Here is a 23,218-nt window from a genome sequence, read left to right on the forward strand (position 1 = left end):
TGAGCAGATCTAAAATATAACATCACTTAAGGTGCAAATACTCATAGCTGTCAAAATTTCCGAAAATGAGCTTTTGGTACCATTGATAGATTGTTGAAGAAAGTGTCTGAATGGATTCCAACAGGAAAAAGAAGAATGGAAGACTAAAACTGACATGGACAAAAGAAATTAGAATAATGAAAGAAAAGACATTGGAAGAAAGGGGATGCAGCGAATAGAGATTATAAAGAATGGACACTGAGCGAATTTTCCTGTGTTTTGTTTCTCTGTGCGCCAGCAGTTAGTTCCACTTTCAAGTGCTAGAGGTAGTGTAATCGAGCATACGCTAAGATAATAATTGAGAATGGAGTTGAGACACAGGATCCAAACATCGCCTACCTTATTGCTTTGCTTCAAATAAATTCAAGTTAACAGCTTTTCTTTATTTCTCAGTGACGAACTAGTTGTAATAATAATATTTTATATTTCAGATATAATACATTATATTATAAAATAATATAATACATTATAAAATTAAGTATCGAATTCGTTTAATATTTGTATATAATATAATATAGGTATATGGTTTTACTTCTCGTAAGAGTTTTGTTTTTCCATATTCAGTGCTATCAAATCATTACATATTTTAATTGTTGTTGGGGTCAACGTCTCAACTCTCATTATAAAGGAACTCTAGAGTCTAGACATTGCAGTTAATGACGGATTTATTATTTTATGGATCCAATTTATTTTATTTGAGTACATAATGTACCTAGATGTATTAATTGTATATGTTATATTTCCGCTGTGTCGACTGCTAGCTGGTGTGATATCAGCGCCAACTCTAGGGAGAAAGCAGAATCTGACGCTCTAGCTGGCTTGAAGGTCATTGAAATCAGTCCGGCTACATCAAAGGTACCGACGCGAAGTGTCCATTCTTTATAATCTCTATTCGCTGGGGCATGGGAGAAGAAAGAATGAAAAAAGGCTAAAGAATCCTGAAAATGGATGCAGAAAGATGTCCTAGGACATTGTAAAATTTGATAATGAATGTAAGGTTACAGTGCTAATGCTAAAATATGACTTTTTGTTAAAAAAAATTCCAGCATTGTATGTGGGGGGAAAACACACACACCCCAACCCACCCATCCACTCACTCCACTTCACACACACCCCAACCCACCCATCCACTCACTCCACTTCACACACACCCCAACCCACCCATCCACTCACTCCACTTCACACACACCCCAACCCACCCATCCACTCACTCCACTTCATACACACCCCAACCCACCCATACACTCAATCCACTTCACACACACCCCAACCCACCCATCCACTCACTCCACTTCACACACCCCAACCCACCCATCCACTCACTCCACTTCACACACCCCAACCCACCCATCCACTCACTCCACTTCACACACCCCAACCCACCCATCCACTCACTCCACTTCGCACACACCCCAACCCACCCATCCACTCACTCCACTTCACACACCCCAACCCACCCATCCACTCCACTTCACACACAACCCAACTCACCCATCCACTCACTCCACTTCACACACACCAACCCACCCATCCACTCACTCCACTTCACACACACTCCAACCCACCCATCCACTCCACTTCACACACACCCCAACCCACCCATCCACTCACTCCACTTCACACACAACTCAACTCACCCACCCACCGCCACACACACACAACCCCAACCCCCACCCACCCCCACCCATACACACATCCAACACACCCCCCGCACGCGCACGCACGCACGCACGCACGCACACCTGGAAAATTGAAGTCTTGATTTGATAATCTTAATTGTAATTTAGTGTGTTTCTGTTCTTAGGTAGGGCTTGGTAATTTGCAATTATATGTTAAGGTGATTATATTCTAATTGTATGGCTTGATAATAAGTAATTATGTTTTCTTTTTGTATATATATGTGTATATGTATATATTTTCAAATTGGTGAATCTGGAATTATGGAAAGGTAGGTCTTCATAATTATAGTCGGTGCTTATGTAATTTGTAAAAATTGTTACCATGGAAATACGTCCATTCCTGACTGTCTTTTGATCTATCTGTGTAACTTACTGGTATATTATCGTTATCATTTTGTATGTTTAGTGCTTATGGAATTGAAATCTGTAACTAGGAAAACATAGGAGTGATATATATTTTAAATATTGTTGCTGATGTAATTTAAATATTTGTATTTTTTTTTCTATCGGTATACTATCGCTTATATGTCTTTATTGCAAATGTAATTGAAAAATTGTAACTAGGGAAACAATCTTGAATTAATATTGCTTATGTAATTCGTAAATTTGTAAGTAGGAAGGTGTAGGGATTCATAATTTGGAATGGTATGTAACTATGATTTTATTCTCGTATATCTTATCACACAGATATTTATTGATTATGCAATTGGTAAATTCGCAATTTTTAAAATGTAATTATTTAGAAATATCAAAACATGTAATATTACAACCTATGTAATGGGGCATGTTGAAATACATTCTGTAAAAAAAAAAACACAACACACACACACACACAGTGGATGAGGACACCACAGGAAGTGAAGGTCTGCAATGGGCTGTAGAGCCATGCAAGAAGAAAAGTCTGTAGCAAGATGTTATTTACAATAGGCTAAAAGTTTCTAATAAGAGAAAAATTGACGATAAAATTTGTGGGCTAAAAGGACCAGTGCTGGTCGTACTACGTAGTTTGAAAGTCCCGGTCCTCGTAGTGTTTTGAAAGTTCTAATAATACTTGGAGAAACCGGCTATGACAGTTTTCCAAAACAAGACTGACATATCAACTTTTGTGAATGAAAATATCCCTAATAAAAAATCAATTGTGGTACTAATTAGTGAATTATGGTGTTTATGAAATACTGTATCTTAACTTCATTTTCATACTAGTATTGTGGGTCCCTATCACCACAGCATGGCGCATCCTCAGGTTGTGGATCAAGGAAACGGCCTCCAGATATGGAGGGTAGCTGTGAATATATTGAATAAGCAGTCGTGGATAGCCGATGAGGGGCGGTCCTCCAGCTTGGGGGTTGGGCGAAGGGCTAACAACCCATCACCGTAAAAAAACAGCTTGTTACGAATCCTTCAAATAAGCCTCGGAATGGAACTGATTCTCTGGCACGACCACAGCAAAGGAATAAGGTTTTGAGATTTGGTACTTGGAATGTTACAAGTCTATATAGAACAGGAGGGGTAACATTAGTAGCAAAAGAACTAGCTAGATATAGAATAGACTTCGTGGGAGTACAGGAGGTTAGGTTAGATGGGAGATTTTTTGTTGTATTATGGGGAAGGAAACGATAATCACCAATTAGGAACAGGATTCTTTATTCATAAAAGAATAAAATCAGCAGTAAAAAAGATCGAATTTATCAGTGATAGGTTATCGTATTTAGTACTTAAGGGTAGATGGTGCGATATCGTAGTTATAAATGCTCATGCACCTACAGAAGAGAAAGACGACCATATAAGGATAGCTTCTATGAGGAATTGGAACACACTTTTGATCAGTTACCTAGATATCACATGAAAATTATATTGGGGGATTTCAATGCTAAAGAAGGACGGGAGGATATTTTGTGCGAGATCGTGCGTATTTGCTTGTTTTCCGCACAAAACCAATACGCGGTAAGTGTGAAATACCACATTCAGTATTCCCAATGTAACACACATAACAATTTCCCTCTTCTTACCGCTTAAGCGCGACATTCATTTTACTGCTTTAGGCTTTTAACATATTATTTTTAGAGACGTTTAACATAGTAATAATTATAAAATGGAAACTTACCACTGCAATTTCACCTAAATTGCACTGTTAATTATTGTTTTTAAATATTTGCAAAAATTAAGTAAAGTCTACTACTCCACGAAAGCTATTGTATTCCTGATACAAGTAACATTAAGGAAGCCGTGAAAAAATCAACAAGATTCCAGATGCCGATGTTATTGCTGCAATATGTTATATAAATAATACTGTTAAAATATTAAAATGAAAAATAAATCATTACATAACCTTACCGTTTGTTTTAAGTTCGCATTTATAGACTGGGGGGGAAAAAAAGACAGACGTATATCACGGCCTGCTGGAGTATAGATATTTTTGTTTTCTAAAGTTGCCGTCATTAAAGAGAAACCAAGATGGAGATTTCATTGCAACTAATTAGCAATTTGTCTTTCAGGTATGTAATAAACGATCTTCGCACAAAATAATGTACGATACACGAGCGGTATGTTTGTTTTCATGTTCTCGGAAATTAAAAAAGCTCAACTACATTTTGCTTTTTCAATCCTTTCCTGGAACATGAAAACGTCAACATACTGCCCTTGTAACGTATATTACTATTTAAACCGACTATTGGAAAAGAGAGCCTACACATATCTAGTAATGACAATGGAGTTAGGTTAGTCAACTTTGCCACATCAAAAAATCCTTTAGGGAGGCCGAGACGTAGATGGGAAGATAATATTAAAATGGATTTGAGGAAGGTGGGATATGATGATAGAGAATGGATTAATCTTGCTCAGGATAGGGACCAATGACGGGCTTATGTGAGGGTGGCAATGAACCTACGGGTTCCTTAAAAGCCAGTAAGTAAGAGGGAGAACTTACCTGCCATTGTTTTGATCCCTGGCATGCGGAGGTCCTTATCTCCTAAGCTACACATGTACCTCAGCACCTTCGAACGCAATGGCACAAACAGCTGCATGATTGAACGGAAGTTCAGCCAGAGTTTGAGGTTGCAGACAATCGCAATTATGGCATGAGCTATCGACACAGGCAATGTTTCCGGACTCTGACGATCGAAACAGAAAGTCATGGCATGGACGCCGCCACTCTTGCAGAACAGGCAGACGTTGCGCAGCAGATACACTGGAATCTCAGGATCGTGCAGATCACAGAAGACGTTCAAGTTGCCGGCCTCTTGAGGTGATATTTCTTCCAGCTTCGACTGAACACTATGTTTATAAGCTACGTACAGAGGAAAGTTCAGAAGAAACACCTTGGACAAGAAGTGCAGTAATTTCTCTTTTTCTTGTATGGTCCACACTTCCTCTTCCTCGTCGTCTTCTTCTTCTTCCTCATCTTCGCATTTCTCTTTTGAATCATCTTCGGCTGCCTTCACAGGCTGATTCGCATTCGTGTTTTCCGCATTACTTTTAGAGACAGCATTGCTAACACCACCACCACTCAATTCCTTCTGCTTCTCCTTTGAATCATTTGCGTTTTTCACTTCATTTTCTGCTGCAGGGTTGGAACAGACTGTGGTAACAATACTTTTCAAATGCTCTCCTTTTTCACCTCTCACTGCAGTGTCCTTTGTATCATTGCTTTTATTATCTGCACTAACTTCGCCACTCGCGTCTTTCTCGGTTCTTAATGATTTAGCCTTCACTAGGTCCTCTCGCAGCTCCTTCAACTGACAGACGGCCAGACACACAATGCTCTGAGTTATCAGGTTAAACCTTTCAAAGTTCTTTGGATCACGGAAGCAGCACATACATTGCCTGAAACCAACACGAAAAGCATTCTCATATTGAGTACTACAACTTTCAACTGCCTTATCCATAGGCACCGACTTTCGGAAATCTTTAGGCATGCTCCCCAAAAAAATGGTTTTCTAAACCACCATTGCACAAGTGATTCTAGTAGTTGATGAGCTCTGAAACAACAACTACTACTACCACAACTATTTCTACTATTACCACTCAAAAAGTCTAAAATGTGAATTACCCAATTGCGTAACATTGCAACAAGAAGTGTTCAAGTGCCATGTGTTGCACAAAGAGTAAACAGAGTGGACTGTAAGCAATGTCATTAATGTCAGATACTTCAAACAAAAAAGTGTAATACAATTTTGCTCGTTATTGCTTTCTTTTCGCGATAAAAACTGTTTTATAAGAAGTATTTCATAGCATGTTTTGGGACAGCCATTGATTAATTCCCAATATGCTCAGTCAATTTAAGAGAGCAGTGTATTATGATAATAAACGATTGGAAGAATTTTAGTTTTGTCCATTAAATGTACATAATTTGATCAGAACAAATGTTGCTACCTACTGATACTGCTCTTCAGTGTGTTAACCAAATTTCTGAAAAATCTATTTGCATACTTACCGACTCCAAGGGGGCTATATTTAATATAATTAAATATGTACCACACCTATACGCACATAGAATTATTCCAATTCAGAAACAACTAAGTAAACTAAAAGAACTCCAAAAGGAAATAACATTTCAATGGATACTAGTCACTGTGGTATACCTGGAAACGAGAAAGTCGATAACATTGCAAAACAGGCAACATATTTGCAACCAAGACCTTTTCAAGTGATATCTCTACCCAGTGCTTTTGCTTCAGTAAAGTCTCATTTTACAAACCTATGGATCAACAATTGGCTCTCTTCTGACAAAGGAAAAATTTTACAGTCTGTACAAAAGAAACCAAATGACCTGGAAATGTACAAAAACTTGCCCAGACATGTTCAAACAATTTTAACAAGAGCCAGAACAGGTCACATTGTCACGCAATTGTACCTACACCGATTTCACATTTCTGATAATCCTACTTGTGTGTGGTGTAATAATCATGATGAAGATCTGGAACACATTCTTCCATACTGTCCATCCATAAACCACAAAAGAAGTAAATTAAAATCATCAGTACCAGTTGCAGAAGACACAGCCCTGCAGTATATATTGACTACACCCCAACTATGGCTACTAGCAACAGGCATCTATAATGAACACCGATCAAAATACCCCTCATTTCTCGTGAAATACAACAACTGAATAGACTACAGTGGACTATATGTTGTCAGCAAACAGCTGGATACATTAAGAAGATTGATTGATCAGAACAAATGTAACATTTTAAAATTCCTTTGCAGAACGAAAAGTTATATTTGTTAGGATCAAATTTCTGCATATTTAAAGCAATTCTTTCAATCATTTATTATCATAATACACTGCTCTATTAAATTGACTGAGTATATTGAGAATTAAAACAATGGCTTTCCCAAAACACACCATGAAATGTTTCAAGAACAATTTTTATCTCGAAAAGGAAGCAAAAATCAGGAAAATAATATTTAACTTTTTGTCTGAAATATCTCAAACAATAACAACCTGAAATTAATGACATCACTTATGGTTCTGCCTGTAATATACTAATAGCTGTCTGGCTAGAACGGTCATCATGACTACAGTATAGCATCATACCTGTACAAGACTCAAAGTAATTTATTATTTTTCGTCTCATTATTTTTAACAGCATGCTCAATATTCCCTGACAAAATTTAAGGCATGCTCAAGTGACAGAGCATGTCCTAAGTCGGCACCTATGGCCTTATCCCTTCTATTGCTTTATCCTCCTGAGTCCTTACAGCATAGTATACTATACTATACTTCATACATTATTATGATATAAGATGAATGTGAAGAGACCCAAAGTATAGTATAATATACGTGCATTTGTGCCCTAACTGTAACCTGTAGAATTTTTTCAGCATTTTCCCTCATGTCTGTGACTTTGTTTTTTTGAAGTGTAGAATTATATTGAACGTTACAAATAAAACAAAAAATGTCTCAGAACTCGGGCAGTTATTCTATTAATCTAAGCAGCAAGAAATAAGAAAGTGAAAAAAAGTAATCGAAACTTACCTTTGTGACCAGGATTGGATGTACATGAAAACTGTCTCCACTTCATCTTTTCGTAGTACAGGGCGTTCATCTGATTCTTTTGAAACCTTTTCTTCATCTAGAAAGAGCATATACACAAGTAATAATATAACAAGAAAAAATGAAGGTAATATGGCAGTCATTTATGACATTGTTGAGTAGCATGTATGGGTGAAACCATAAATGCATACAGAGTGTTAGTTGGAAGGCCAGAGGGAAAAAGACCTTTGGAGAGGCCGAGACGTAGATGGAAAGATAATATTAAAATGGATTTGAGGAATGTGGGATATGATGGTAGAGACTGGATTAATCTTGATCATGTTAGGGACCGATGGAGGGTTTATGTGAGGATGACAATGAACCTCCAGGTTCCTTAAAAGCCATTTGTAAGTACGGCATTGTTGAGACTGTTCTATGTAACACTGGGCTGTCTATTTTCTTACAGCTTGCTTCCTTACTTACTTGCTGGCTTTTAAGGAACCCAGAGGTTCATTGCCGCCCTCACATAAGCCCGCCATCGGTCCCTATCCTCAGCAAGATTAATCCAGTCCCTAACATCATATCCCACCTCCCTCAAATCCATTTTAATATTATCCCCCCATCTACGTCTCGGCCTCCCCAAAGGTCTTTTACCCTCCGGTCTCCCAACTAACACTCTATATGCATTTTTGGATTCTCCCATACGTGCTACATGCCCTGCCCATCTCAAACATCTGGATTTAATGTTCCTAATTATGTCAGGTGAAGAATACAATGCGTGCAGTTCTGTGTTGTGTAACTTTCTCCACTCTCCTGTAACTTCATCCCTTTTAGCCCCAAATATTTTCCTAAGTACCATATTCTCATACACTCTTAGCCTCTGTTCCTCTCTCAAAGTGAAAGTCCAAGTTTCACAACCATACAGAACAACCAGTAATATAACTGTTTTTATAAATTCTAACTTTCAGAATTTTTGACAGTAGACTGGATGACAAAAGCTTATTACAGCTACACTCAAAAAAAGGAGCAAAGGAACTAGCTACCCTACCCCAATCTCCTGGCTTAGTTGCCTCATGAATGAGGTGTTATTGGCGTCACTTACAAGGTTTCAACCTGTCTTCGAACTGCTGACTAGACAATAATTAATGGCAATGAGTGACTGTCCACGAGATTCATTTGCGACTATCTTGGAGACTGCACAGCAGATGCCAGCAGCATAGCTACAGGCAGTGTTAGTTGACAGGTTATAAATCTGGCTCACTATAAAATTGGATTCATAGTATCTTTATAATACAAGAATTCAGGGCAAAATGTATTTCTACAACAACTTTACTATTATTTTAAATAACATTCTCGCATGTTGAAACTAAACTGAATTTCGACTTTGTCAGACAATGAACTTGGCTCAGTCTGTTTGTTCACAGGCACACGAAAAAACATGTGCATACCAAAAGATCGTTAGCTTTATGTTTTAGCTCATGACAACACTGATAAAATATAAAAATCATATTTTCGAAGTTAATGTCAGTTTGAGCACATTCATTTCGGGTTGAGAAGTGACAGTCAAGCAATAAAAAGTCTATTTTGTGTTTTTTTTTTTTTTTTTTTTTTTTTTTTTTTTTTTATTTCGTGGCAGAACATGGCTCTCCAGTGACCAGAAATCCGTATGCTTTTAAGATTGTGAATTTACTGTGGCAATGCTTTTTTGTAATGTGTGAGTGATAGTGTAAGCCAGGCGTTCTCAACCTGTTGCTCGTGAGCACCATGGTGCTCTTTTAATGACATTTGGTGCTCTCGTCATGCGAGTAAAAAAGTGCTCGCGAGCATGAATGCTTGGAGTCCTTTTTTAAATTCAAACTTTGTTGTACGAGGTGGAACAAGTAGTGTTCCTATCCATCCATTATAATACTTTAGAGACCTAATATGCCTTCTCGTCTTTCACATGTTGTATAACCCCTTTCAATTCAATGTGGACTTGATCAGAAAAATCAAAATTATTCAAGAGAATAATACAGTTGCTCGTGTAGAACTACATCTGATAGATATCCAGTCCTCTTTTCTTTAGCGCTGAAATATTTGTTTTAAGGGAACCAGGTAGTGATTAAGAGTCAAAATTCGATTTTTTATTTTGTGTTTTAAAAACAAGTGCAAAGCTTGCTCTTTAAAACAATATAAAAATATTGCGGGGGTATTTCTGCAGATAAGCCCGTTAAGCGGCCTCTTTAAATTTGGAGGTGCATGTAATTCATATGTTCTTCTTTTTTTTAAATGCAGTTTTCCATAAGTTGACATTTTCCAAACTTGAGTGCATTTTCCTCTGAAACTACTGAATCAATTTACATGAAATGTTTACATTGTTTTCTGCAGCCTGTGTTCTACATAGTAGACCTACGGTTTTAAGAATATCATATACATAACACAAGAAAAAAATATACAACAATGTTCAATATTTTTTCTGTTTCACTAGGGGTGAAATATTTAACTAAATTTTGCTTTAGAATTTACATTATGCATTACTAGATAACTTAATAAACTCAAGGTATATGAGTGAAGATTGCAGCAAGTAATGTGCACTTGAAGAATGAGGTACACTGAGAAAACAGGTTATCAGTTAAGGCCTTTATTTTACACTTGGATACAAAACTAATTAGTCGTCTTTTATACCACTGAATTCAAAATGATTGATTGTATAAGCACGGAAATTTTAATTCCGTTCTGAGCACTAAAAGCCTAGAAATACTGAACTAAACTTTTGTACTGAAATTTTTTAATTGCACAGACATCACTACCTACTACCCTTAAAAGGAAAAATGTATAGCCTTTGAGCAGCAGAAGATACGAACATGCTCCAAATACTGCAGAATGTTTCTCTCAAATGTCTGGCTATGTTCGGGACAACCTATCTATGCAAGAAAGAAAAAAAATTCACAACCATAATTAACTAATCCACATCTGCAGGACTGTTTATGGCTAGCTACAAGGGACCTCTCCTCGGACTATTCATAGGCGAAGTTATGGGGGTGCATGGGAGGCAATGCCCCCCAAACTTGTTTGAACTCTTTTTTTTTAAATTAAAATTATAAAATATTGAATTCAAAAGATTTTTCTTGCTTATATTTATAATTAAATTTCTGTGCTCAAATTTACGAATTAGTTTCTTCAGATCATGTGTCCGGACTATAATATTTATTTCAAATAAGAATTTCTAGGGCGGCTGGGTAGCTCAGTTGGTAGAGCAGCTGGCTACGGACTGAAGGGTCCGGGGTTCGATCCCAGGTGGTGACAGGATTTTTTCTCGTTGCCAAACTTTCAGAATGGCCCCGAGGTTCACTCAGCCTCCTATAAAATTGAGTACAGTGTCTTTCCCGGGGATAAAAGGCGGTCAGGGCGTGGTGCCGACCACACCACCTCATTCTAGTACCGAGGTCATGGAAAGCATGGGGCTCTACCTCCATGCCCCCCAAGTGCCTTCATGACATGTTACGAGGATACCTTTACCTTTTTTTATAAGAATTTCTATACCTCAATTGACAGTTAATTCCCGATTTACCACGAAAATCGTCTCTAGCTGCATTTAGATTGGCAACAGGCTATGATTGTTTGGCCAAACACCTGCATAGAATTGAAATATATCAGTCCCCTAACTGCCCATTGTGCAACTCAAACCAAGAAATGGATTCGGAACACCTCAAAATCTGTGCTTCAGTGGCCGATCATGATAATGTCTTTGAAAAATATTGGAGTGCAAGAGGTCAAATGACTTTATTGTCAAACGCCTGGCATTAGAAAACAACAACAAACAACAACATACCTCATTTGAGGAATGGAAGCACTGTAATGTTTCTTTTGTAACATCCTGTACTCATGTGTTAGAAATCTGCAGGTGTTCAGGCCGCCACTTGGAGAAATATGAATGACATACTGCACAGCAATGCAGAAAAAAGAAAAGTGATCCTGGTACAATGTGTAAACTTAAAGACGAGAGATTAAGTAAAATAAATTAGAATTTACATTTCATATGATATCTTCAGGAAGGTAAGCTTCATATGAAAAGTTTCTGTTAGCACTGTTATGTTATTGATGTATACATGTGTTTGTGTATGAGGGAGAAAAATAGGGAGATTGTTTTAAGTTATGTCCTATTATAATTTGTAGTAGCCCTATACAACTTGGTCCGAAACATCGCGGTTATGGATGTAACACTGTAAGAAATTATGCCCCCCGAAAATATCTTTATTAAATGATCATTTTCTGATATACTGTACCATGGTCAAGCTATAATGGGGGAGGAGGTAAATAACGTCCCCCATAACCTTGTTATATCGGGATGCTATGGTTTTGCTTTGTCCCCCCAAGGAAACTGTTCTCTCTCCGCCTATGTCGGACATCACTAAAATCGAGTTCAAGAACATTATTACCCTATATGGATGTTTTAAAATTGTATTTGTTTATTTATTTAGTTTACTTTAGTTTACGTATTCATATAGGACTTGTGACTTAGTTAAGAGAGAAGTTTTATATGATATTCTTATTGAATTTGGTATTCCCAAGAAACTAGTTCGATTAATTAAAATGTGTCTCAGTGAAACGTATAGCAGAGTTCGTATAGGTCAGTTTCTGTCAGATGCGTTTCCAATTCACTGCGGGCTAAAGCAGGGAGATGCACTATCACCTTTAGTTTTTAACTTTGCTCTAGAGTATGCCATTAGGAAAGTCCAGGATAACAGAGAGGTTTTGGAATTGAACGGGTTACATCAGCTGCTTGTCTATGCAGATGACGTGAATATGTTAGGAGAAAATCCAGAAACGATTAGGGAAAACACGGGAATTTTACTGCAAGAAAGTAAAGAGATAGGTTTGAAAGTAAATTCCGAAAAGACAAAGTATATGATTATGTCTCGTGACCAGAATATTATACGAAATGGAAATATAAAAATTGGAAATTTATCTTTTGAAGAGGTGGAGAAGTTCAAATATCTTGGAGCAACAGTAACAAAAATGATACTCGGGAGGAAATTAAACACAGAATAAATAACGGAAATGCCTGTTATTATTCGGTTGAGAAGCTTTTATCATCCAGTCTGCTGTCAAAAAATCTGAAAGTTAGAATTTATAAAACAGTTATATTACTGGTTGTTCTTTATGGTTGTGAAACTTGGACTCTCACTTTGAGAGAGGAACATAGGTTAAGGGTGTTTGAGAATAAGGTGCTTAGAAAAATATTTGCGGCTAAGAGGGATGAAGTTACAGGAGAATGGAGAAAGTTACACAACACAGAACTGCACGCATTGTGTTCTTCACCTGACATAATTAGGAACATTAAATCCAGACGTTTGAGATGGGCAGGGCATGTAGCACGTATGGGCGAATCCAGAAATGCATATAGAGTGTTAGTTGGGAGGCCGGAGGGAAAAAAGACCTTTAGGGAGGCCGAGACGTAGATGGGAAGATAATATTAAAATGGATTTGAGGGAGGTGGGATATGATGATAGAGAATGGATTACTCTTGCTCAGGATAGGGACCAATGGCGGGCTTATGTGAGGGTGACAATGAACCTCTGGGTTCCTTAAAAACCAGTAAGTAAGTATTCATACAGGCCTACTGAACCTATTCAATTTCATGGTGCTTGCACATAATCTTCAAAAGACTGAGAACGCCTGGTGTAGGCTATACATTTCCCGGCAGTTGGAATTCGTGTAGATCAGCAGTTTTCAACCTTTTCCGACATGTACCACACTAAACTTGTAATTTAAAATTCTGTGGCACAGTCATATAATATAAACAAGTGGGTCCTAACTGGTGGGGGGGATTTTATTCATAAAACAGACGCGATATTTTTTACAGTTAATCCATAGTGACACTTCTGGAGGACAAGGTCGCAATTGGGATTTATCTCAAGGTTCTCCCATCTGCTCATATTAGACATTTTCATCATTCCATAGCATTCAAATCTGGCTTTCAGGTAGTAGCTCCCTGTAAAGCAGGTTTGAATAATTTCAAGGAAAAATTGTTCCGGGGCCGGGTATCGATCCTGGGACCCTTCGCTTAGCGCGAACGCTCTACCGACTGAGCTACTCCAGGAACTATACACGACACCGTCACAATTTTTTAAAGTCACACAGTAATTGTGTGCATTCACAGTTGAGTTCTGGCGTCTTTTCAGCTCATGTGAGTTGTGTGGATATAAAAGAAAAATTGTGACGGTGTCGTGTATAGTTCCTGGGGTAGCTCAGTCGGTAGAGCGTTCGCGCGCTAAGCGAAGGGTCCCGGGATCGATACCCGGCAACGGAACAATTTTACCTTGAAATTATTCATTCCATAGCATTCCCGAATGCTGGCTGGCAGTGACACACGCAAGAGGCTGGCCTAGGGAGAGTGGGGTTGCCTGCTACAAATTTGGGTACGCAGCGATCCTTAGTGTGGTCAGCCGGAGTGGGTTGGGAATGTGCCTAGCTTGAGGGTGAGCACAATAGATCTAATAAGGTCGCAGTGGCCTCCTCTCTTAAATTCAAATTCAAATTCAAGGTTGGTAACAATATTCTAACTTTACTCACTTGGTAAACCCTGTTCCGCAACAGTAATTCTCTTCACTGCCGACTACATACCTACACTGTGTTTAATGAATGTTGGTTGACCTATGCCGCATATGCTGAAAGTTGACTCTTGAGCCAAGAGTTGCAAAAGAAGACACTATGTTCAGTCTCATTAAAATTTATTTTCTCTAAAACCACTCCATATAAAAGAGTAGTTCCTCTTATATAAACGTAATGAGAGTTTGCACAGAAAAATATATCCTATCTGTAACTCCTGTGGAAATTTTATAAAAATACATTGGATAGTAAAGGACTTATCAATTTTGTCTAAATGCACCCCCCATAAAAGGGTAGCTTCTCTTATAGAAATGTAATCCTTTATACACTTGTACCAGGGTTGCCAGACATTCTGGATTTCCCAGGATTGTTCTGGATTTTAACAGTGTGTCCTTGTTCTGGATTGAGTTATATTTGTCCCGGAAATAGAAAAAATACAATTTTCTGCTCATTTCTATAAAATATTTTTTTTAATTCCTTATTCATTTTTCCAAGACCCTTTCCAACCTATGTTCAACATCATTGCCAATGCTGCTTGGCACCTCCTATTGGATTGTACTGAAATAAAAATACCGGTATATATTTGGTATTAAACATTATCTTCATCCTTTACTCTCTTTGGGAGTTGATTTATTATAGATAGGATTTAAGCACTGTATTATGCATTTTTTCTGTATAGATCAGGCTGTGACATATTAGTTATAAAAATTCAGAGGAAATTTCATAATCTAGCAAAAATGTAACAAAAATACAAGTTAGCTCAATATAATTAGTTGAGTACATAAAACGAATAAAATCAGTTGTATTGCAAATTGAATTAATTCAAATGTGTAGTTATATTAAGATCTATGCAATATCATCACCTGTCCTGAATTCCTGATGAGAGAATCTGTCAACCCAGTCCTGTACAAAGTTTAACACAAATCTGTTGTATAGGAGAGAAGTTGAAATTTGGAAATCTCACCATGCGTGAGCTGCCACAAGGGACAAAGAGCACTTTTAAGCATATAAATGTTTACAAGTTCATTGAACCATTGATTTTGTTTTCACAAATGAAACTCCTACAAATACAGAGTTGCAAATACATTTTGTGCGAGATCGTGTATATTTACTTGGTTTCCACACAAAACCAATCCGCGGAAAGTCTAAAATTCCACATTTAGTATTCCCAACCTAACACACACAACAATTTCCCTCTTCTTACCACTTAAGTGACATATTGATTTTACTGCTTTAGGCTTTTAACATATTATTTTTAGAGACGTTTAACATAGTAATAATTATAAATTGGAAACTTACCACTGCAATTTCACCTAAATTGCACTGTTAATTATTGTTTTTAAATATTTGCAAAAATTAAGTAAACTCTACAACTCCACTAAAGTTACTGCATTCGTGATGCAAGTAACATTAAGGAAGCCGTGAAAAAATCAACAAGATTCCAGACTCATCATAGACTCATAGACTGGAGGAAAAAAAAAGACAGACGTATATCACGGCCTGCTGGAGTATAGTAAACACAGAAAACATTTTAAAGCAACAATGTTGAAGATAGATATTTTTGTTTTGCAAATTTGCCATCATTGAACAGAAACCAAGATGGAGATTTCACTGCAACTAATTAGAAGTTCCTCTTTCAGGTGTGTAATAAACGATCTTCGCACAAAATAATGTACGATACACAAGCGGTATGTTTTCTTTCATTTCTCGGAAATTAAAAAAGCTCAACTACATTTCGCTTTTTCAAACTTTTCCTCGAACATGAAAACTTCAACATACTGCTCTTGTAACGCATATTACTATTTAGATTAGTAGAAATGTACCTAGTTTTAGAAAGAGAGTAATTATTACGAAAAGTTAAAGAATGCTAATGAAGTTAGTTTCATTTCGAAAAAAAAAAATATATATATATATATATATATATATATATATATATATATATATATATATACATTTTGTCTGAATGTAAATGCACCCCTATAAAGAGTTAGTTCCTCTTATAGAAACTAAGTCAGAGTTTGTACACAAAAAATAAACGCTACCTGTAATTCTTGTAGAACGTTTAATACAAATCTGTTATATAAATCTAGGAGAGAAGTTATTAATTTTGTCCAGCTACATTTGCGTTCTGACCCACAGTGTGACTGTATGGCAAGCCATGCTCACTGACTTGTAATGTAACACTCAAAGAGATTCGCGAAAAAACCGACAACTGAGTGGAGCGCCCACGCTCACATTGAGCAGCTTGGCTCAGCGCTCGTTTTCCTGTACTGACTAATCAGTCGCCAGCTTTAGGATGATGGTGTATGACGTTTCTCAGAATTAACCCCCTCTAAAATGTAAAGTTAACGAGTTCTGTGTCAGACATGTTATTTCCTATCTATGTGAACAGCAATTCTGTAGTTAATGTTCTGAAAAATGGCTTGTCTTTCTATTAGTTCAGCAGTCCCATGTCGCTTCTTCTGCTTCATGAACTCTAGAAACAAGCCCCCCTTTCACTGCATACAAAACATTATTAGGCTACAATTTTCATCATTTTATAGGTCTGTAAAATATACACACCGTACTCTATTTTGTAAGTACTTGTACTTACTTACTTATATCAGGGTTTTGCTATAATTTTCTTAGGCTGGTCTAGGTTAGGTTAGGTTAGGTTAGGTAAGATCAAATCTAATTACAATGAAGGCCAAAGCTTAGCTATTTACTGATTAAGAAGGAAAACAATATCTTTTCCACAATGCAAAAGATAGTAAATATCAATACCTTAAAAACAATATACTTTGCATACTTCCACTCAGTAATGAGTTTTGGAATAATATTCTGGAGAAATTCCACAGTATATTTCTATTACAAAAAAAGAGTAATTAGAATAATAGTAGGTGCCAAATCTAGGGAATCGTGTAGGACTATTTTCAAAAAACTACAAATAATGCCCATGGCATGTCAGTATATCTTTTCATTAATAATCTTCCTAGTATGTAATAGTGAAAACTTTGTAACTAATTCAATAGTTCATAGCATAAATACACGTCAAAAAAATGACTTTCATACTCCATCGGCAAGTCTATCGTGCTATCAAAAAGGAGTGCGTTATATGGCAGTAAAAATTTTTAATAGCCTCCCTATTGATATAAAAAATAAAACTCAAAACATAAGATTATTTAGGACCAAATTAAAGAAGTACCTAATTTCTCATGCCTTCTACTCTGTAGGTGAATTCATGACATTCAACAACACTTCATGAAATTGATACTAAAACTTTGTGTTGTACTAGTAGAATATATTGTAAATCTCGTCTGTATATATTTCATCTAGACTCTGACTATAAATTAAGACTTTATAATAGTATTAAGTTTTTTGACTTGTTCCATATTCTAGCTGTAAAGCATGTATGAATATCATGGAATGTTAATAAATACAATACAATACTACAAATAATATTTTCAATCTGTGCATCGTAAGTATGAATAAATAGTAGACATGTAAGAAATACTTACCGACGAAAATGGTGCGATTTCACAGGATACAAAAAACCCTTTGGCTTATTTATAGATCATAAAAGCTGAGGAACTAAAGAAGTTAAACATACCATTTTCGCACCTCATTGTGGGTGTAAACGTTATTTTTTCAATTCTGTTCAAAATGTATAAATCCTTTTTTTATATATTATTACCCACTATTAAAATCTTCTGAAATCTTCTGATAATTCTGCCTGATTCTGCTGATTACAATTCTATACGAAAATGTGAATCTGTTACTTAAATTATAGCCTACTCTTGTGTGTAAAGTGGGTGAACAGACATCCCCTTTTTAACAGGACTGTCCCTTCTCTCACTCCTTGACCTGTGTCTCAAGAAAAATGTGAACAAGAAGCTAAATGTCATGTTTTTTTTTTAATGTTGCCCCTTTTTCTAATTTTCTTTTAAAAAAAATATTTCTTTTATGTTTTCGTAAATCCCGCGATTTGTTTTAAGATAACTTCGAGAAGTGTAAAAACTAACTGAGAGGTGGAGTGAAACATTCAAAATAGTGAAAAATGAAGACATTAGTTTTAAGAACATTATCCAGATTTTGAGTTTTGTATTAGCAATCCCTGGTACCAACGCATCTTCAGAGAGCGTGTTTTCGTAAATTAGGCCTAATTCTCTTTGGACTGATGATAAAAAATAGCTTTCTGTTAAAACTGTAGAAGCAATATTGATTGAAAAATGTCAATTTAGGATATTTATTGCATGGAGTTCTGCAGTTTTCTGAAAGAAAGGCCACAACTTTTAGAGGAAATCCAATCATCCCAAAAGTTATGACACTCGTGATGCAGGTACTGATATAGCCTATTACAAGGTATGTAAGGCTGACTACAATAAATTGCTGGCTGGAATGAAAAAAGGCCGTCTAAAGAACACACATACATAAAATGACCAATATATAAAATGAACAATCATGCAGCTTACAACGAGTGCCTCATTTTATTTTGGAACTCTGGTCAACCTAGCCCAGTGCGAAGATTACGAATACCAGAATTTCAAAAAATGTTATTGAATTGATATTAATATTGTGGAGGGTAAATGTATTGCATGAGAGATGATTTAAAACAAATAGGTCATTACATAAAGCACGTAAGCCTAGGATACTATGAAAATGTGAAGCAATCATAACATACAAAACCGACATAAATCACAATTAAAATAGTTCTAACCTTCAAATCTGTAATAGACCTATGTACCCACTTGCGATAACCTATACACTGGGAGTTTCCGCCCATAAATTCTTCTCTATGAGAATGAAAATTCATAAACGCTCTTTCGAAGTTTCTATTCAGTAATGGTATCAACTACATACAGAGAAAACAGTATTTTATAAGGAATATAAAACACGAGGATAGATTTATCCACCTAGCCTAGGCCTATACGGAATATCATAATTTATTGAATGTGCATATTTCTTAGATAATTTAAGCTGTTTACTTTTGGTTAATATAGGTATACCTTAATGCGATCTATATTAATTAACTTAAACCAAACAACCATCCATCCATGTGTTAAAAAGTAAACAACAACATCGTACTATGACACAGTTTCAACATTTTTACATCCATAAGACATTGTAACACAAATAATAAACATGAAATGAATTCCCGAAACTTTTCACTTATGTGCAGGATAGCAATCCCGGCAAGAAAACAGAATCTTAGAATAATTTTAAAAAATTTACTCAAAAATATTAAAACGAAATTTCCGAAATGCAAGGTTAAAGAAATTGCAAACGTAAAATGTGACGGCGAAGTCTATTATTCTAAGTTTTTACTCACAAACTATTAAGGACTGATTATATTTTGTTTTCTTGCAACTTCTACACATTAAATACGTGTGAACGTAATATCAACTCTTCACACCTCTTTCGCATAGTCCTATTTTTCGAATTTTACTTACATGATTGTAGTAGATCCAAGAATTCTGCGCATACATCGCACATCTTCTAATTAAGTTATAAGACACAGCCCATTCCTTTACTAAAAATCTATTGCTTTAAGAACACCTTTTATGAGAAATAACATTCTTGTTTGTTATACCTACAACAGTTTACATGCAAACGAGACAACGTCGCGCCATATTGAATTGTGCCTCGAGTCCATCAACTTTTTATACACAAAGAAATTGTAAAATACGATCACTGTGGCCAACACAATTACTAAATATTCTCTATGGAGAAAAGGACCGATGAAAAAATTATACTTTCTCAGATACGACATAATGAGCATTTACGATATTATGCCAATTGATAAGACTTTAGTTATAACAATTCCTTTCCAGTTCTCATGTTTTTATATCGATAATACACTCTTACAAAAAAATTGGTAATGATTTCTCTATAATGGAGTGGCGCTATTAGAAGTCCATGAACAATGAAGTCTATACTGCGCTAGGAGTGCAAGTTTGTTAACCTGAAATCATTAGCATTGTTGCAACACAACAATGTTTACACTCATTCTACATCCCACGATTCAGTGGTATGTAACTGTGGTCCACGAACCCTACTCTGCCCTGCCTTTTAAAAGACATGTTACCGTAGTAGGCCTACTATTTCTGGAAGAAATCAAATTTACTTGACTACAAATTACACACAATCAAATGGCTAAGGATATTTAATAATATATAAACTATACGTAATTTAAGAACTTTAGATATTTTTCATATATATAAAACACAATCACATTTCAGACTTTTTTTAAGGACCTCACTAGGATTCAGAGGACGACGCAAACCACGTCGAAACTAGTCAATCAGGTAACATACTACCAAAATTTATAATATTAACACAGTCCAGTAGCTATTACTTGTTCAATAACGTAACAGTTGAAAATGTTGAGTGTACCCAAGAAAGAAGGAAAACATCTTAAATGTTGAAAAGAAATTATTATTATTTTCAAATTGCCACAAATAATCTCTAATGCAGGTGCAGCCTCTCCTTATGAGCTACCGGTACTGTAGCTCACTAATTATTTTTTATTTAACTCAATAATACTTTATTTCGAATTGTGGGCCAATAAATGACAAAGATAAAGCCCATATGCGCTCAACAGGATCCACGTCAGGAGACTGTGCTGGCCAAGGCAATACTTGAATTCCTTTGGCAATAAGTCAGTTCTCAACACACCTCGCAACATGTGAAAGGGCTTTATTATGCATTAAGGTCAACAATTCACTTTCTAGAACGGCGAGAACTTAAGTTTGCCTCATGCAGATGATTCCTGATGGTTTGAACGTGTACGAAACACCAATTGTGTGCAAGAGGCAAGATGCAAACAAAGGTGCAGCAACTGTTGGTTCCTGTCTGAGTTGCTGGACCAAATAGTGGTCTTGTACAGCATTCGTTAAACGTCCAGGACCTGGATGCTGTTTTCCTGGAGTTTCTGTTGTGCTATACCATTTAAATAAACGACTAATAACACTCTGGGAAGTCCCCAAAGCTGGTATGCAGAAAACATTCCTAGGCTTTCTGCATTGCATACCTGACCAAATGCTTATGTTGATTTTGCCTCAGCTGATTTCAATAAAAAAAGTTTTTACAATGACCACAGTGGGTCAGAACGCAAATCTAGCTGGATAAAATTTTTATTTTATTGGGTTATTTTACGACGCTGTATCAACATCTAGGTTATTTAGTGTCTGAATGATATGAAGGTGATAATGCCGGTGAAATGAGTCCGGGGTCCAGCACCGAAAGTTACCCAGCAATTGCTCGTATTGGGTTGAGGGAAAATCCCAAAAAAAACCTCAACCAGGTAACTTGTGCCGACCGGGATTCGAACCTGGGCCACCTGGTTTCGCAGCCAGACGCGCTGACCGTTACTCCACAGGTGTGGACTGGATAAAATTAGTAACTTCTCTCATATCCAATGGATTTTATGAAACTTCGTATAGATGTTACAGGTAGCATAAACTTTTGTATAGAAACGCTAATTACATTTATGTAAGAGGAACTATCCCTTTATAGAGGCAAAATGAATTTAGACAAAATGAATAACTTCTCTCCTATCTAACCTTTTTTTTTTATGAAACTTCGCACAGAAGTTACAGGTAGCACACAAACGTAATCAGTTGTACATCAAAAATATATACTACATGTAACTTCTGTACAACGTTTGATAAAAATCTGTTATATGGGATTTGCTGCTAGATTTGCGTTCTGACCCACTGTGAGGCCCTGTATCAGGCTACACAATGCATTTCCTTTTATATTCATTATTTCCCTTCCAGTGATGTTTGTAGCCCAATGTTAGGTTCTCCAAGAGTATGAATTTGTGTCAAACTAAGTCACAATTGTAGGTGGACTTAATGGGTTTTGTTTTAGAGCTCCTCAAATATTACGAAACAAACATAGACAAAAGAAAATAGCTTCTGGCATCTGTTGGTAATACTGGTGACAGACTACAGTCACTAATCGCGATTGGGTTTGTAGTGTGTCACCGTCCTGATCACGATCAGGAGCTAAATCCTGTTTCCAGAACAAGATAATCGCGCTGAGGCACGGCCCAGTGGACGAAAGTAACATTTTAGTGATTTTTGGTTTCGAATCACCTTGATTTATATTTTTTAGGAAGTCGTGATAGCTTCTGCTGTGAAATTTTGTTACCCCTTCCATTGTATTATATGAAATAGAAACGAAAATGAATGGCTAGAAAATGAATTTGGCTACTATTAGACGTAGTGGAGAAATTTAATGCAGATGTGAGAAAAGTAAAAAGAAACATATTAACAAATGACAGACGAATTATTCATATTTCAAATACATATAGAGAGCAATAGAAGGCTGCTGAAAGATATTTCATTTCAATAAATAATGGATTATAAACTGGAACTGGCTTCTTTTTCAGATTTTCAATTTCAGTCTCCATTACGACGCTATCGTTGAGGTTAAGGTTGATTTTAAAAATATGTTTTATTACAAAATAATATAAATTTTTGGTATGATATAAATTTTATAGGTTATAAAATCTCTTTTCAAAATAATATAAATAGTAATGATATAAATTGTATCAGTTTACATTGTAAAGCATATAACAATTTTAACAAATGAATTCCCATATCAAGCTGCAAGAAACAACAAAAAAAAAGGGGGGGGGAACCAATGAACAAACATCAAAAGAAAGTATGAACTTCAGGTGTTGTCCAGGAGGGAAACAAACATATACATATGTACATAGAGAAAATTGTTTCCTCTATGGTAATTCAGCTGTTGACCAGACGGGACCTAGTGTGTCACCACATTTTCGGTAATCGCGATCGGGCCTGATCGCGATAAGTGCTAATCGTGATTAGTACTGTAGTCTGTCACCAGTATAATCAGCTTGGTGAAAGCCACCTTGATCACAAAAAGGGAATATGAAGAGGAAAACGGAGATGAAGGGTTCAACAATGAACAAAAAACATACACA

The 23,218-nt window shown here is 36.3% G+C and overlaps 1 protein-coding gene across 4 annotated transcripts in view; it reads right to left on the bottom strand.

Moving 5' to 3' along the window:
- The window catches only part of puf (ubiquitinyl hydrolase 1 puf), a 153,518-nt gene extending 133,607 nt beyond the window's left edge, over positions 1–19,911 (bottom strand). For all 4 annotated transcript variants that reach the window (XM_069827170.1, XM_069827163.1, XM_069827112.1 and 1 more), the window contains exons 1-3: positions 19,713–19,911; positions 7,696–7,792; positions 4,645–5,540 (exon numbers count right to left, since the gene is read on the bottom strand). In XM_069827170.1, coding sequence (XP_069683271.1) covers positions 4,645–5,540; positions 7,696–7,792; positions 19,713–19,755 — 1,036 coding nt within the window. In that variant the 5' untranslated portion in view covers positions 19,756–19,911. The remainder of the gene's footprint in view (positions 1–4,644; positions 5,541–7,695; positions 7,793–19,712) is intronic.
- Between the last annotated feature and the right edge of the window lie 3,307 nt (positions 19,912–23,218).

The sequence above is a fragment of the Periplaneta americana genome, chromosome 1 (assembly GCF_040183065.1).
Source record: "Periplaneta americana isolate PAMFEO1 chromosome 1, P.americana_PAMFEO1_priV1, whole genome shotgun sequence".
In the NCBI taxonomy this organism is placed as follows: Eukaryota; Metazoa; Arthropoda; class Insecta; order Blattodea; family Blattidae; genus Periplaneta; species Periplaneta americana.